This window comes from Bufo bufo, chromosome 4 (assembly GCF_905171765.1).
Source record: "Bufo bufo chromosome 4, aBufBuf1.1, whole genome shotgun sequence".
NCBI lineage: Eukaryota > Metazoa > Chordata > Amphibia > Anura > Bufonidae > Bufo > Bufo bufo.
The window spans coordinates 276953327-276971409 of record NC_053392.1 but is presented as its reverse complement, the minus strand read 5'-3'; the positions used below and the strand labels follow the sequence as shown (position 1 = coordinate 276971409).

At 41.2% G+C, this 18083-nt stretch overlaps 1 protein-coding gene across 4 annotated transcripts in view; it reads right to left on the bottom strand.

The window, feature by feature from the left end:
- ADGRB3 (adhesion G protein-coupled receptor B3) overlaps positions 1-18083 on the bottom strand; it is a 1057188-nt gene that overhangs the window by 425116 nt on the left and 613989 nt on the right. For all 4 annotated transcript variants that reach the window (XM_040428625.1, XM_040428624.1, XM_040428627.1 and 1 more), the window contains exon 12: positions 16700-16808. In XM_040428625.1, coding sequence (XP_040284559.1) covers positions 16700-16808 — 109 coding nt within the window. The remainder of the gene's footprint in view (positions 1-16699; positions 16809-18083) is intronic.

Here is an 18083-nt window from a genome sequence, read left to right as displayed (position 1 = left end):
AGTACATGCATGATGGATGGGCAGTGGATGGCATCTATTGAGGCATCTCTGATCATATCCATTTTATTTATAATTCCTTAACAACTCTCACCATGTATCTCAAAATATTGGGCTTTAGACGAAGTTTGAGAAATGGCATACCTGTAAATTCAAATAACTCCATTGTATGCATTTTTGCTGGAAATTGCTGTTAGCAACGGACCACATGTGCAGGATTTGCTCCCCCAGTTAGAAATGCGCAACAGCATATAGGGTTTTGAGCATTTTCTGCCTTTTAAGACCACTTTATTCTGTTATTCTGTTTATATATCATATACTGTGTATGAATTTATATACTGTGTAGAATGCATAGGTACATTGCTTAAATGAAGAATCTATGAAGGCATAATATGTACAGTATAAAAACAGATGAAAAAGTGTAGGCAAAATAAATATTAAAAAAAATCACAGTTAGCGGTTGTTTCCCTGCTCTTAATGAAATGCCTCTATCAAGCAATGATTCAGGATTTACTTGTCTAAATGTGAATATATACCATTGACTTTAGTATTAAATCTCCCTTGTGCCATTAAAATGTCCCTTTGGGCTATGAAGTCTTCCTAATAGTCATATTTCACTGAAATGTAAATCAATTTGTTTTATTGGGTCAGTGCTGATCTGCATTTCTAGAGGGGAAATCCCCAAAAATATGACCCTTTGGGGGTACTAGATGCTCAAAATTTAGAAATTCCTCTATAATAAATCCACACCATAGCTGAATGAAGTATTTGAACAAACTCATATTCCTGTAACATCTTGTCCTTGAGATGTAAAACAATATACACTAAAGAGAGAGACTTGATGCCTCACGGATAGTGAATTTCTTTTATTGCGGTGTGCAGGCTTGAAAGATAAAGTTCTATGTGGCTGGCCAGCAAGCCTCTTTTTATTCTATTTTCTTTTCTGAAGACAAAGTAGAAAATTACACCATGAACAGATACATCAGTATTTTAACTCTTGGTTAGACTTCCATGCTGCGTGAAAATCAAAATGTGTTCAGAAAAGGAATGAAATATTGGTAAATATAAAAAAGAAAATCATAATTAGGCATAATGTGCATAATGTGGAGTGAATTTCTTCCTTTTTCCTCATTATTCAAGGCAGTTATGTGGCCATTAACTTGTTCTCATCGATGGTTTAATTACTTAGTTTGATATTTGTTTTCCATAGAGATTTAATGGTGAGCTTGTGGTTATGTACAGCAGCTGTTCAGAACAAGTACAGTTGCAAGAAAAAGTATGTGAACCCTTTGGAATGATATGGATTGCTGCACAAATTGGTCATAAAATGTGATCTGATCTTCAGCTAAGTCACAACAATAGACAATCACAGTCTGCTTAAACTAATAACACACAAAGAATTAAATGTTACCATGTTTTTATTGAACACACCATGTAAACATTCACAGTGCAGGTGGAAAAAGTATGTGAATCCCTAGACTAATGACATCTCCAAGATCTAATTGGAGTGAGGTGTCAGCCAACTGGAGTCCAATCAATGAGATTAGATTGGAGGTGTTGGTTACAGTTTCCCTGCCCTATAAAAAACACACACCAGTTCTGGGTTTGCTTTTCACGAGAAGCATTGCCTGATGTGAATGATGCTTCGCACAAAAGAGCTCTCAGAAGACCTACGATTAAGAATTGTTGACTTGCATAAAGCTGGAAAGGGTTATAAAAATGTCTCCAAAAGCCTTGCTGTTCATCAGTCCATGGTAAGACAAATTGTCTATAAAGGAGAAAGTTCAGCACTGCTGCTACTCTCCTTAGGAGTGGCCTTCCTGTAAAGATAACTGCAAGAGCACAGCACAGACTGCTCAATGAGGTGAAGAAGAATCCTAGCGTGTCAGCTAAAGACTTACAAAAGTCTCTGGCATATGCTAACATCCCTGTTAGCGAATCTACGATATGTAAAACACTAAACAAGAATGGATTTCATGGGAGGATACCACAGAGGAAGCTACTGCTGTCCAAAAAAACCCATTGCTGCACGTTTACAGTTTGCACAAGAGCACCTGGATGTTCCATAGCAGTACTGACAAAATATTCTGTGGACAGATGAAACCAAAGTTGAGTTGTTTGGAGAAAAATAGGCACAGCACACCAACATCAAAACCTCATCCCAACTGTGAAGTATGGTGGTGGGGGCATCATAGTTTGGGGCTGCTTTGCTGCGTCAGGGCCTGGACGGATTGCTATCATCAAAAGAAAAATGAATTCCCAAGTTTATCAAGACTTTTTGCTGGAGAACTTACGGCCATCTGTCCACCAGCTGAAGCTCAACAGAAGATGGGTGTTGCAACAGGACAACGACCGAAAGCATAGAAGTAAATCAACAACAGAATGGCTTAAACAGAAGAAAATATGCCTTATGGAGTGGCCCAGTCAGAGTCCTGACCTTAACCAAATTGAGATGCTGTGGCATGACCTCAAGAAAGCGATTCACACCAGACATCCCAAGAATATTGCTGAACTGAAACAGTTCTGTAAAGAGGAATGGTCAAGAATCTCACGATCTTATTGATTCTCATTACGAAAATTCGCATTACGAAAATTCGCATTACAAAAATTTGCAATCAACACTACTTCTAACGAATATTCAAATTCGCGAATATTCTATGAATATTCTACGAAATATTTATGAAATATTGCGAATTCGAATATGACCCCTGCTGCTCATCACTACTGGTGACACTCAAAAACATTTAGAGCAAGGGCCTGCTGATCTGACCATCTAAAACATTATGGGCAAGGGCCTGCTGCCGCTTTGGTGACTCTAAATAACATGGGGCCGATCGCACGTCCCCGTGATGGCGACCAATTATTCGGATGTCTGCCCTCTCAACTTTCGATGTTATTTTCAGCACAAACCATGGTGACCATGGGTAACGGGGGAATCATGGTTCGATTCTGGAGAGGGAGCCTGAGAAACAGCTACAGCTACAATATCCAAGCAAGGCAGCATGAGCGCAAATTACCTATTAGGTATAATTTGTTGAGGGCCTGCAGGTGAGCTGACCCTGTAAAAGATTGTAGGTGAAGGCCTGCTGGTGAGCTGATCCTGTAAAAGATTGTAGGTGAAGGCCTGCTGAAGAGCTGACCCGCTAAAAAACTATATGCGAGGGCTTGCTGGTGAGCTGACCCTGTAAAACATTATATACGAAGGGCGTATGTATATGCGAGGCCATTATAGGAGACGAATAAGCATGTGTTGTATGTATGAAAGAGTAGAAGGAGGATGAGAAAAGGAAGATTCAACCATATACCCTTGTTTGTGGTGGAAGGGGTGCATGGGAATACAGTGTATTCAGTACATTATAAACAACACATTTAAAGTGCCTTTATGTTCATCAGCTTTACTCTGGTGGAGTCGAGAAGTCATGGTCAATCCAGGCCTTGTTCATTTTTATAAGAGTTAACCTGTCAGCATTTTCAGTTGACAGGCTGATACGCTTATCTGTTATAATGCCACCAACAGTAATAATTACCCGCTCAGACAAAATGCTGGTGTCAGGGCAGTCCAGCACCTCCAAGGCGTAGAGCGCCAGTTCATGCCACGTGTCCAGCTTGGACACCGAGTAGTTGCAAGGCACTGAGGGATCATTGAGGACGCTGACACGGTCTCCCTTCTTGTAACACTAGGCCGCGCATCAGGCTGATGGTGCTGGCGGGGTGTCATGAAACTGTCCCAGGCTTTGGAGAGTGTTGCTCTGCCTCTGTTGCAACTGCTGTGTGTTCCCCTTGTCTCCCCTCCTTGAATGGCCAAGAAACTAAGGACTCTGCCTCCAGCGTTATCAGATGGAACGTTTTGGAGCAATTTTTCAACAAGGATCTTCTGGTATTGCTCTTCCTCTCCACCAGAGGAATGAGAGATGAGAAGTTCTCTTTGTAACGGGGGTCGATAAGGGTGAACAACCAGTAATCCGTGTTGTATAAAATGCATAAAATGCATATAATGCGCGGGTCACGGGAAAGGCAGCCTAAGATGAAGTCAGCCATGTGTGCCAGAGTACCAACAGGCAAGACTTCGCTGTCGTCATCAGGAGGATCAGTCCCAATCTCCTCATCTTCTTCCTCCTCTTCTGCCCACCCACGCTGAACAGATGGAATTAAACTTCCATGGGTTCTACCCTCTGTAGCAGAGGCAACCGTCTCCTGCTCCTCCTCCTGCTCACAAAGCCTGGCCAATATGTGGAACGTGGAGTTCCAGTGCATGCTCAAGTCGCACAACAGCCGGTGAGCTGGCAATTTCAAGTGCTGATGCAGCGTTGACAGACCGGCTGAAGCTGTCGATGACTTGCGGAAATGTGCACACACGCGGCGCGCCTTAGCTCAGGCAAATTGGGGTAGGTTTTAAGAAACCACTGAACCACAAGGTTGAACACATAGGCTAGGCATGGGATGTGTCTGAGCTTGCCGAGCTCCAAAGCCACCACCAAGTTACGGCCATTATCAGACACAACCATGTCTGGTTGCAGGTTGAGTGGTAAGAGCCACAGCTCAGTCTGGTCTCTTATCCCCTGCCACAGCTCTGCGGCGGTGTGCTGTTTGTCCCCTAAGCATATCAGCTTCAGCACGGCCTGTTGCCGCTTCCCCACTGCAGTGCTACACTACTTCCAGCTACCGACTGATGGTGCTGCACACGGATAATTCAGAGGTGGAAGTGGAGGAGGAGGCGGAGGAGGAGAAGTGGGGTTTGGGGCCACTAACGTAGGTGCTGGTGGAAACCCTGATCGATGTAGGGCCTTAGCAATCCTTGGCGTCGGTAGCACCTGTGCCATCCCAGGGTACGTCTCGCTCCTGGGGTCCACAACATTCACACAGTTTGCCATCAGGGAAATGTAGCATCCCTGGCCGAATGCACAGATCCATGTGTCTGTGGTTAATGGACCTTCCCAGGACCTGCATTGGTCAGGGCACGTGTGATGTTATGAGATACATGTTTGTGTAAGGTGGGCACGGCATCATGCTAGTGGTGGTAAGGTTGCTAGTGTTCACGGCCAGGCTCATTTTCGGATGCACTTTTCTCAAAAAAGCGCCATACTGCGGAACATCTACTCCGTGGCGAGAGAGATTTTCACAAGGGAGTGCTCTGTGGAACAGTTGCGGGCCTGTTTGGTGTGGCCCACCTTCTCCCTTTTGGCACCCCACTGCCTCTTCCAGCCTGTTGCGTTGCTGCAGATTCCCTTTCTTAAGACTGAATAAGCCCTCAACCCCCCCCCCCCCCCCCCCGGTCCCGAATACGTCAATGATTGTACAGAACATCCGCAATGCGAGTGTCGGAATAAATCATTACACCTGAAGTGTACATACACACCTGCAGAACACCGACAGTTAGTGAAACCTATAGAAATAGTACAGTATCCTATGAATAATAGAGATACGGTAGGAACCTTTTCACTGCAAAATGATAGTGTACCCCTGACAATACAGGCTACATCAATTAACATCACTATCCCCTATTATTAGTCCAACTGAAAACAGGCTCCAAACAACACCTTCAATAGGAACTTCTCAGATACAACTCTGCGTAATACAGGATATTGATATCACTCCAGGAAAGCCGTCATGTTCTCAAGAATCCAACTACCCTACTCTTTTTGATCCAGTGGATAATCTATCTGTCTACAATGATGATTCATCTAGTCCCGAACCCTTCCTAGCCCTACCATCAACCACCTGTTCCCCTCTGCAGGTATTCCAACCGGACCCAGACCAATGTATTCAAGTATTCAGTTATTATCTCCTTACCTGATAAACTCCCCAGCGACTCAGTCTAACCCTTTTCGGTATATACTCCCACAGCGAAATCTGAAAATATCTCAGTTCTTCAGTCCAATCCAACCATTCCCTTGCAAAAACAAAAGAGCAATGTCCCGCGAAGAGGACGCAGAGGAGGAAAGAGATGTAGGTCCAGAAACCAAAAAATCGCGACCCGAACGAACAAATTAGGACACGAGCCCAGTAAACATCTAAAGGAAAAAAGTATATTTAATCTTTCAAGTTACAACCTTAATGCCAACGAGGTAGAAGTACTTTCAAACCACCACCAACCCCCGAGTGATAGAGGAAGATTAGGTTGAAACTCTGGTAAAGGATCTCATTGACCGCCCCATTCCATCCCAGTTCAAACCGCGGTCCACATTTTATCCGATAGAACATAGGGGACCGCATTTGGAAACGTTCCATATTATGGTCCTTACTGAATTAAAAACTTTGGTTGGTTCAGGTCTGACAGGGGGTAGACCATAACGAAATCTCACTGTAGTACAAGTGAAGGCCATCTCCTCCATAAAATCCAACAAAGAAATTTAAAATTTTAAATGCTGACAAGGGTGGGAGGATAGTCATCCTGGATTCCAGTGCTTACAATACCGAAGCCATGAGAATTTTGTCCAATGAGTATTATTACATAAAACTTTCAGGTGATCCAACCGATGAGATTAAAAAGACTCTAGCTACCCTCATAGATAGGGTTTATACAAAAGAGATGCTTATGAAAAAAGAAACCCAATTTTTTAAAATAGCCTTCCCATCTACCCCCCATTATTATTTTTTTGCCAACAATCCATAAAACCCTTACCAATCCCCCTGGTCGTCCAATTATTTCAAGGACCGATTCTATGACATCAAATCTATCTGCATATATAGATCATTCCCTACAGAGGTATGTGAGACATCCATCCTCATACCTGAAAGATTCTAGTCACTTGATCACACTTCTACAGAAAATCAACTGGGAACTAGGGCTCCAACTGGTTACATTACACGTCTCAGCCCTGTACAGAAATATCCAACATCATCTGGGTATAGAGCCAGTAGAAGGCTTCTTTGCTGAGGATATCTATCTATCACTCAGCCAGAAAGCATTTATTTTGGACTCTTTTGAATACATACTAGTGCACAACTACTTCCAGTATAAAGGTGAGTTATACCTTCAAAAATGCGGGACAGCAATGGGGACCAAATTTGACCCGTTATACGCAAATTTGTATATGGGAGCTTTTGAGATTAAAGAGGGCCCCCTTGAACATGATGACATTTTTTACAAATGATTCATTGACGATATCATCTTCATATGGAAAGGGGGCCCATCCTCCCTATCCACACTCATTCAACAATTAAACCATAGCAACTGGAATCTATCATATACTGCCCACTCATATCCAAACTCTATAGTTTTTTTAGATCTCCACCTTCAAACTAATGAGGCCCGGATAACAACTAGTACGCATTTCAAGGAAGTGAATGCAAACAGTTATATGAACTTCAGTAGTTGCCATTTTCAAAAATGGAAAAAGAACATACCCTACGGACAGATGAGACGGGTTCGTAGGAATTTTTCGGATAATAAGATTCTGGTTGACCAACTAGATACATTGCAAAAGAGATTTAGGGATAAGGGGTATCCCAAAAGTCTTATACCGGACTCAAGATCTCGAATTCTAAAAGAGAGTCAGGTAGATTGCCTGAGACCCTGTATCACTACCCCCGAAACTGAACCACAGAATATACAGTTCAATTTTTTCACTATGTATAAATCCTTTCACAATTCCAAAAAATGATACTTCAAAAACATTGGCCTATCCTTCATCAAGATCCAATTATTGGGAAGACGATCCCGACCATACCCAGTATCACCTTTCGACATGCCCATACTCTAAAAAACATATTGGCCCCCTCCTGCCCCTAATTCACCAGTCGGAACCAGGGTTTTAATACTGACAACCCTACAGATCTACCTAAAGGATCCTTCAGATGTGGGTATAAACGTTGCTTGTGTTGTCATAGTATTTCCGATAACTTTAATGTAGTGACCATCTCCAACACTAAAGAATCTCTCTCTCTCAAACACTGCATGGATTGCAACTCCAGTTATGTTATATATACAGTATGTTGGAGTGCCCCTGTGGTCTAGAGTACATTGGCAGAACAACACAAACAATATCAAGTGGGTAACTTTACAGGCCTAAAATTGAACTCTATAGATGTGGTCCCACAATCCTAGTCCCAGTTGTGCAGACGAGAAATGTATTCCATTTATAGGTTCAATACAGTTACCCTATTTGGTTTAAAAGAAACCCTAGAGTATAGCCACTATTAAACAGACACAATACGATCTAAACTCCATCTAATGGGAATACTAGTAATAATAGGGTGATTAGTTCGAACCAGTATAATCCATGAGAATTATCCCCATACAGTGGCATAGCTAGAAATGACTGGCCCCACAAATTATTTTTGAATGGGGCCCTCCTCCCCCAGTAATTTTTTTTCGCAACCCCTTCCTTTCATGCCACCCCCATTCCTGTGGCTAGTAAAGATCACTCTCTCAGACCAGGCCTGGCAGCTGTTCCATCTGTTTTCCACACTGTCTATACTGTCTCTGTATATAATTTCATTGTGTAAAACTGTTGAGCGGGCCCTGACAAAATCTTTTAGTCCTCCTCCACCTGGATTGGCCCCTTCAGGGTCAGGGCCCCAAAGCAGCTGCTTCCCCTGCTTCCCCTATAGTTACGCCCCTGTCCCCATATGACAACCCCTCCCTGGGTGTAGTGACCCTGAGCAATTTTTATTAATTATATATCGACATTTTGCTGTTATGAGGGTTATACTTTATCAACGTGATCTGTTTTTATATAGAAAAAGGGAAAGGAAAAAGAAAAGGGATACATATATATGTTTTTAGGGATAGAAAAACGGCGGTTTAAACATAAACCAGTTTTTTTCTGTATAAGCAGGGCATGGACATAAATCCTTATTTAATGGATTACTCTATGTTGTATATTGTATATTTGACTGTACTTTCATTCATTTTATTGTACTTTTATCTTTATCTTTTTCTATATATTAGATTCTTATTGTCGTGTACTTTTGTACCTTCCAGGAAAATGCCAGTGGAACACGGAAGTTTGAGGCCTTTTTATACTCATATTTATATATATTTTTAATATTTATATAAATTTTTAGAGCTAACTCCCCCTTCTCCTTATTTAAGTATAGAGCTAACCCTCTATATACCCAATAACAGGGGTTCGAGTTTTGTCGATCTTAAAACTTCCCCCAATGAAAATCAATGCCGCACCTTGGACATTATGCGCTCCACCGGTGGAATGCATATCCGGCTTTCTAGGTCACGTGACTGGAAGTTTGCTTCCGATGCGCAGCTATAGGTCTTATAGCCGCCGGAAAAGATGGGGACCCAACAAACAATAAAATAAAATAAGACCACCATCTCTGAGCTATGTGTGAACATTTACATACACACTTTAGTCCACTGTTTAGTCTAACAATAATAAAAATTGACCTGAACCAGTTGCTGTGCGTTCCACAGGTGGAACTCACTTCCGGTTCTGGGTCATGTGATCGGAGAAAGCAGTCCAACACATGGAGCGCCCTATCCGGTGTGCCTATCTATGCAATTATGTTTATTACTTGTTTTACTGTTATGGCAATATGCTCCTGAGGAAGGGGTTTCTCTACACCGCAAAACGTGTCCAGCTTACTCAATAAAGGAAATCTTGTGTAACGTCTGGAGTCCACCGGGTTATCTATTCATAGGACAACAAGGGGATCCAATACTCTACAGGCGACCTCGGCGAGGGGGGCTTGGCGTCAAGTGTCTTGAGTTTATCTTACGCCAACCACCCTGGAGAAGTGAGTAAAAACATACGACTGCATGCATGTATGTATGTTCCCTGTTTAAGTGTAATACTGCACTAATTACAATTTACATCCTCACCTTACCTATATTTTTTAAAATATCTTCTTATCGATATTTTATTCCTAGCCCTAAAAAACGCTAATACGTATAATTGTTCTCCACCCTTTTATCTCACTGGGCTATACAATAAAGGGACTTTCTTCCAAACACGTAAAGGAGGATCTTATAAGTTGTGATCTGATATTTGGACCATAGATCTCTCACATCTCCTTCCACTACTTGCCGCTCCACTAATTTTTCTTGTTTCTACCATTTGCCATGGCCTGCTAGCCATTTGAACCTTGGTTCTATTTTGTGTGATCAGCCTTACAACTTTGTTTCTTCTCATGTTTTAACTCTTTTTCTTTTCTATTCCCTTCTTCCTTCAACCTCCTCTTCCTCCTTATCCAGCCACTTAAATTTCCATCCCTCTCTTCATCTCTATTTCCTTCTCCATCCTCATCTCCTTTCTTTTCTACTACCCAAATCCCCCATTTACACTCCTTTTTTTTAAATTTCTTACTGCTGTCCTTGCTTTCCACCTTCCCAGGTTAAGTCAGTGACCTCATCGTCCACCACCCCCTTTTCCACTTCCTCACTCTGATCATCCTCCTGATTTGATCATCCTCCTAACCACAACCTCAGTGATTGACAACTGTGTCTAATCCTCTTCATCAACCTCTTGAGACAGTATTTGCGGTTGACTCATTGGCAACTGTGTCTCATCATCATCCACCTCATTAAACACTAATTGCCGTTCCCCACCTTCATGTTCTTGTGACTGTGGATGCTCAAGAGGTTGGGAATCAGGGCACAAGATCTCATGTCCCTCTTCAAGCCTGCTTGGCGAAAGGGCCAAATCAAGTAATGGCGATGAAAAGAGGTCCTCGGAATATCCGAGTGTGGGATCACTTGTTAGCCTAGACTGTACATGGTGGGAGGAAGGAGGATCAGGGTGAGGATTGTGTTGACCAGGCTCTTGGATACTGAGACTGGACTTGGTGGAAGACAGGGTGGTGCTTAACCGACTGGAAGCAATATCTGCTGCAATCCAACCGACCATCTGCTCGCACTGGGCTGACTTTGTGAGCGTTGTCTTGCACCGCCCTGCAAACTGGGACATAAAGCTAGGTATCGTGGATGATTGCTTTTCTTGTGCTCTGGCAGCAGGTACAGTTTCTCCACGGCCAGGGCCACGGCCTCTGCGTGCACCATCAGCATCAGGGCCACGTACAGTAGCGTAGGCTTTGGAAGTGTGTGCGCAAAAAAATTTACAAAGGTATTTGTGATGAGGAAACGTTATATAGGACAGGAACCACAGGTAATGTCACTGTTCACAGTGTCTACAGGAAAAGTACACTGGATGTCACTGATATTTTAGGGATGCGCACACTTTAATCAGGAGATGTTGCGCGGATAATTTAAATTTTCAGCAGCGGACACCGTTTACGGAAAAAGTACACTGGATGTCACTGATATTTTAGGGATGCACACACTTTAAACAGGAGATGTGGCGGGGATAATTTAACTGTCCGCAGCGGACACCGTCTACGTAAAAAGTACACTGGATTTCACTGATATTTTAGGGATGCACACATTTTACACAGGAGATGTGGCGCAAATAATTGAACTGTCCGCAGCAGACACCGTCTACGAAAAAAGTACTTTGGATGTAACTGATATTTTAGGGATGCGCACACTTTACAAAGGAGATGTGCCGTGAGTTATTTAACTGGCCTATTACTTGTTATTTAGCACAGGATACGCTAAAAATATATATTGCTGTTGTCACACACAATAGTCCTTACAAGGACTTTTGGGTCTCTGAAATGTTTTTGTACAAAAAAATATTCTATTACATTCCCTACACTCTCTGTCCCTTCCTATGCTCAGCTCTCCCTGACTACGAATGAGCCGAACATGCGTTATCAGCTGCTATATAGCACCCAATGACACGTTCTGGCTAGCCAATCACTGTAATGCCAGTAGCCAACATGGCTACTGGCATTACAGTGAGGGCAGTACATACCTGCATGTTTATTGGCTGCGTAGCAGCCAAGAAACATGCTGGGAGGAGACTCAAGCATGGCGCTTGAGTACATGCGGTACTCGGCCGAGTACCGCCATGTGCCGAGCATCGAGATGCTCGAGCCGAACAGGTGTTTTGGCCGAGCATGCTCAATCAACACTAATAAAGACATACAATAGTAGCAATGCTATCAGTATATTAGAACTAAATATGTTGTTTAACATCTTCATCCCTACAGAAATATACGGACTAAATATGTTGCTCAAAGAAGTTCTGTGAATGAGGCCTTACATTATTACAGACATGGCCCTTTCTCCTGTTGTTTCCTTTTTGGTAAATGTGTACAATATATATTTTTAGGACTGCTTCTAATCACTATAAAGCTCTTATCTATTGTCAGTACAGTATGTTCCTATATCAAAAAATAGTTTGAGCACCATACAGATCAACTTGATAGATCAAGTCATGTTAACTCTGAGGTAGAAGTACACAGCTTGTGGGCCAAGGGCCACATGTGATCCATGGCGCTGTTGTTTTGTGTGACCTCCAACTATCATAACACAGAATGTTTTTTAACAGACAGTCACATTTTTCTCGGCTAGTGACTGGAGTGAAGTCGTATTGTGTGACTACCTTGTTTCCTCTTTAAAATGCTGGGCACCCCAGTACAGTCAGAATTGGAATGCCACCTGTTAGAGATAGTGTGACTATAATATAAATGTGTCAAATGAGAATATCTTTTCATATTTTATTGTGGTTCTTGAGTGCAATCTAAAAATGTGTCATTCAAACCAGAAGAGTTGTCCCTGATATATAGAAAATGTCCCTGATCCAATGAATATATGATATAAATAAATACTATCTACATTTTATAATATATAGAATACAGAATGCTGTGTCTTGTGAGTGCTGGAGTTGGGTTCCAAAGATACCCGAAATAGGACTCTACACTCATATACTGTATTTATGCTATAACATTGTATAACTCTGTAACATTCCAATCCTTCACTTCAGGACTTTCCTGACGCATGATTGCCATGGCATATAAAAGAGGAGAAAGTAAATGTGAACTTATGAAGATATCAGTCTATGTAATAAGGCTTAGATCTCCTAAAGGGCTTTTCCACCGGAGCTATTGTCAAACTGCTGATCTTCATGGTGCGATGCATTGGACTTTTGCATATTAGTTAGGGATGGGCTGTCCTGAGGATAGGATATCATTTAATAAAAGGTGGACAATGCCTTTAAAAGTACAGAGTTTACTGTGGTAATCGTGTTTGAAAAAGATCCAAAAGTCTAAGACTAAATTGTTACATTTTGCATCCTTTTGGCTTGCCGACACAATAAAACGTTACAGTATAAAGATACTGAATTGCACAGTTCTCTTTCATGTATTATTTAAATGTTACATGGCTTAATATTTTTTAGTTTTAGGCCTCTTTCACACTTGCGTTGTTGGGATCCGGCATGCACTTCCGTTGCCGGAGGTGCCTGCCGGATCCGGAAAAACGCAAGTGTACTGAAAGCATTTGAAGACGGAACCGTCTTCCAAATGCTTTCAGTGTTACTATGGCACCCAGGATGCTATTAAAGTCCTGGTTGCCATAGTAGGAGCGGGGAGCGGGGGAGCGGTATACTTACAGTCCGTGCGGCTCCCGGGGCGCTCCAGAATGACGTCAGAGAGCCCCATGCGCATGGATGACGTGATCCATGCGATCACGTGATCCATGCGCTTGGGGCGCCCTGACGTCACTCTGGAGCGCCCGGGGAGCCGCACGGACGGTAAGTATACTGCTCCCCCGCTCCCCGCTACACTTTACCATGGCTGCCAGGACTTTAGCGTCCCGGCAGCCATGGTAACCACTCTGAAAAAGCTAAATGTCGGCTCCGGCAATGCGCCGAAACGACGTTTAGCTTAAGGCCGGATCCGGATCAATGCCTTCCAATGGGCATTAATTCCGGATCCGGCCTTGCGGCAAGTGTTCCGGATTTTTGGCCGGAGCAAAAAGCGCAGCATGCTGCGGTATTTTCTCCGGCCAACAAACGTTCCGTACCGGAACTGAAGACATCCTGATGCATCCTTAACGGATTAATCTCCATTCAGAATGCATTAGGATAATCCTGATCAGGATTCTTCCGGCATAGAGCCCCGACAACGGAACTCTATGCCGGAAGACAATAACGCAGGTGTGAAAGAGCCCTTACAGAAGAAATAATCTGGGAGCTTATTCATTTGTTTACTTACAAAAGAGATCAGAACTATTCGCATCAGAACTGAGTCATCTTGTTAGTCATGCTTCTCTACTTAAGAAAACAAACCATGAAACATTTAAAAAACAAATTTATATTGTTGAAAGTGATCCAAATTAAAAAGGTTGTCCAAGGGAAATAAACTTTAAAACAGCTCACCATGGTGTACATCAATTAAAAAACAAAATGGTATGCTTAATTTACTAATCCCCCATTTCTCCAATTCTATAGGGTACTTGGTGAAAGGAGGTCTGGCCATGGGCAAATGTCCTCACCCTATAATTATACTTAATACCTCAGCTTCAAGCTCAGGTCCCGCTTTCTATCTCTCTGCTATCCTTGTGTTCGGCCCCCTGCCTTAGTCCATCAGCCTCACAGACAGTGACTCCATAGTAGCCCTTACGCAAGTTCCGATGAGAACTCTGTCTCTCTGCTGGGTTCTGGCCAATCAGCATTGGCTGTGGTAGCAGAGTCTGCCAATGATTGGCTAGCCTAAGTGCCTATAGTAATGTAATGATCGTCAGACAGTCATGTCACTTATCTGCCAGCACACATTTGACTTGACTTGACATGTTTTACCAATGACATGATCTACAGTGTGCTTTGGGGCCTGGCTATTGTGCACTGCCATAATGACATGCTATAGCAGCACATAAAGTGAGGAGAAACAGAAGAGAGAGTCCCCAAATCTTTTTTGAGTGGTAAGTCAGCTTTCAAGTTTCTGGGGGAGGGTGGTAGTATATAAAGGAGCAAAGACAAATGGGTGGAGCAGGTGAAGAGTCAGAGGCAGAAATGCCAGGGGGGGGGGGGGGGGGGTTGTGTCATTAAGTCATTTCTATAGCACAAATTAATTGCATGGTTTTTCAGCAGGTTATATGTTGTGATTGAATTCATGTAGTGTCATTGAATGACTGACAACTTGAAGATCTAAGTAATGAATGGATATCATGTCCCACCTCATTAGCGTGTTTCATTTTTCCAAAGATATGGTTTTCATATGACTTTGCTTATGCCCTGAGTCTCAATGATGTAAAATTTATATATGCCAAATTTCAAGAAGATTGGATAATATTTAGGGGTTTCACACATTGATCACTTTTATTACTACTCTCACTCCTAGGAGGTTGGTCTAAAAATGACTTCAGTTTCAGGATCTCAGGGGCTCTGCATCAAGCAAGATGGATGGCAAAGACAATATATGCACTTAAAATTGTCCTCTTCACTAAACAGTTGAATATTCCTCAACGAGAATTGAAAGGAATGAAACGGTTGCACATTTTGTCAGCCTTATATATGTTCGCTTTTTGCACGAGGCAATTGTAAGTCAATGGGCTCCAAAGAATGATTTGGATATGCTACAGCTTCTGAGACCTTACCCAGATGCAAACATCAAAAAAGTGCTCTCACAGTTGCTAAGAGACACCTTTGGCATCTGTCAGAAACAAACGTAGGATTGGCTTTTTTGGATAAACGTAATTACTCAGGCTGTTAAGGAAAATATGACTAAAAATGTTAAAACCAAACCTGCAAATAAAAAGAAAATTAAATGATTATTTAAACCTAGTTTTTGAAGGAAAAGACATGAGCCATTTTGTTACTAATAAAACAAAGACGTTCTTTGAATTGTTTGAGATCCAGGACGTGACAGAATACTGCAGTGATTCTCTAAGAAGTCATATGAACGCTCTTAAGGTGGTCAATTATATCGCAGAAAGAGGAATTGCTCTGATAAAAAAGTTTAGCGAATCTGTCACTGACGAACAACAAAAACAATTTCTTGTTGAGAGTAGTCTAGCATCACAGAAAAGTTGTCACCAAGCTAACAAAAGAAGGGATTGCATCGTTCAAAGTTGATTAATACAACACATGTTTTGTGTTGTACTACCTATTAATCTTAGTGTCTAGTTTTAATATTATTTTAAGTTTGTGATTTCTAGTTTTCCCAATAAAAGTAAATAACATTGACAATTTTGTATTTTTTGCCTACTGTTACAAAACTAATCAAAGTGTACAACCTCTAAATATTATTAAATATTATTGAAATTTGGCAGATATATCTTTTACATGACTGGGAATTGGGGCGTAAGCAAAGTCTGCAAAAATTGTACATTTTATTTTTTTATATTACAAAATGAAACACCCTACACCTCATGGCATGTACTAGCAAATGATTAATTAAAGCAACAATCAAATGTGGGTAATTATAGTTTATTTATAGAGACATTGACCTTTTTATGTTTTGTTATAGCAATCTTATTTTTACAAAAGTGACAAGAAAAATGCAGCCATATTGTTGTCACCTTTGTATTAGTTTATCAGAAACTGATGGTAATCTGCCACATTCATATTGATGGAACATGCTAACGAAAGGACACTATCTGAGAAGTTAATTCAAAGGTGACAAACAGCAAAAGCTGTAACCACAAATAAAATAAAAAAGTGATCTTTATAAAATGATAGAATATTACACTTTTCCTACTGCTTTTACTTCTGAGTTACTAATGCATGGCCATGGACTTTAAAGAAGACCAACAAATGTTACAGATACATTTGGTAAATTTGCCTAATGAAATTACCATAAAAAAATATTTTAGCTCCTTTTCAAGAAATTCAGTATTTTGATTAAAAAGATTACAAAGCAACTTTTGGAAACAACTATTAAATCAAAGGTTGATTCTTACCTACATTTCCTGTTGTGAGATAGGAATTCTGAAAATCCATCATTCCCATTCCGACAATGTGTATAAAATCTTCAATGACCTGCATCAGTTCTAACGAGCCTGGGTAAATCTAGAATTGAAGATTACAGTGACGATAGCAGACAATAGGTTACATAAGCTAGATAGACATGACCTTGCTGCTGAATGTCCAGCAGAACATCCAATATGTGTTTGCTAGCATAATAAAACAGGTTATATATATTTGGAGATATACCAGTACATTGAAGGCCAGTAAGGTAAATTGTGATATAGTGTTTTATCGAACATTTAGACCATGCTCATTCATTTGCAACCTTAACAGTGTCCTCAAAAAAGCAGCTGTGATATTGCAGTTTTGTGACAAATTGGGTGCTGCCATCCATCCGGTACATATATAAACCATAATTACTGGTTTGTTGCAATGACAATTAATATAAAAAGGATGTGCTAGCCTCTGCAGCTGCACTGCACAGAATGTCATCCATATCTTCTGTACAGAAGCTAACATTTCCAAAGAATAGAAAAGGCTACAGAGCAAATACTAAGCCGATAAACACACAATGCAATGATACAACTTGTATCTTTTAGTATGGGGTCTCACAAAAACGAAAGAGTAAAACGTACAGTGCTATTAACAAGCTTCTCCCTGCTCTAATACTGCAAAATAATTGTATTGGGATCAACAAAGCAACCGTTTCTACGGCACTACACATACTTGTTTCCATGGCAACTTTGGATGCCTTGCAGCTGACTCATACGCTTTGACAACAGCTTTATACCTTTGTTTCATACTTTTTACTGATTAGCCATCTATGCTCATTTCTTATATGTACAACACATTGCTTTCAAATATAGCTGTCAAATTAATGTGTAACATTAACCAAAATTTCCCCCAAATCCAAACATATTAGCTTATGGTAATTTGTAATCATTTCAGCAATTCAACATTATGGAGTCATGAATCACACAGGCATATTCATAGCTTTTATGACACCATACACCCTTCTAGAGATGTAATGGTAATAATATAAATGAGAAATATTTCAAACATATTGAACAAATCTTCATTGAAACAGCTGCTTAATGGCCACCTAACGGAATAGGCTTAGCCTAGTGCAGAAAACAAGTGAGTAGAATTAATTATCAAATCTATAGAAAGATTAAATAGAAGTTCTAATGTTGGAGCCCTGTTACTATGTCAAGGGATTTCATTACTTACATAATTGCTCATCTATGAGCAGATAATAGAGACAAACAGCTGAGAGGACATTCAGTTCCTTGTTGCTGCCGTTCCAGCACCATCCAAAGATATATGGTCACCATCAAAGAAAAGGAGTTGATGTGGTGGGCATTCATGTATTATATT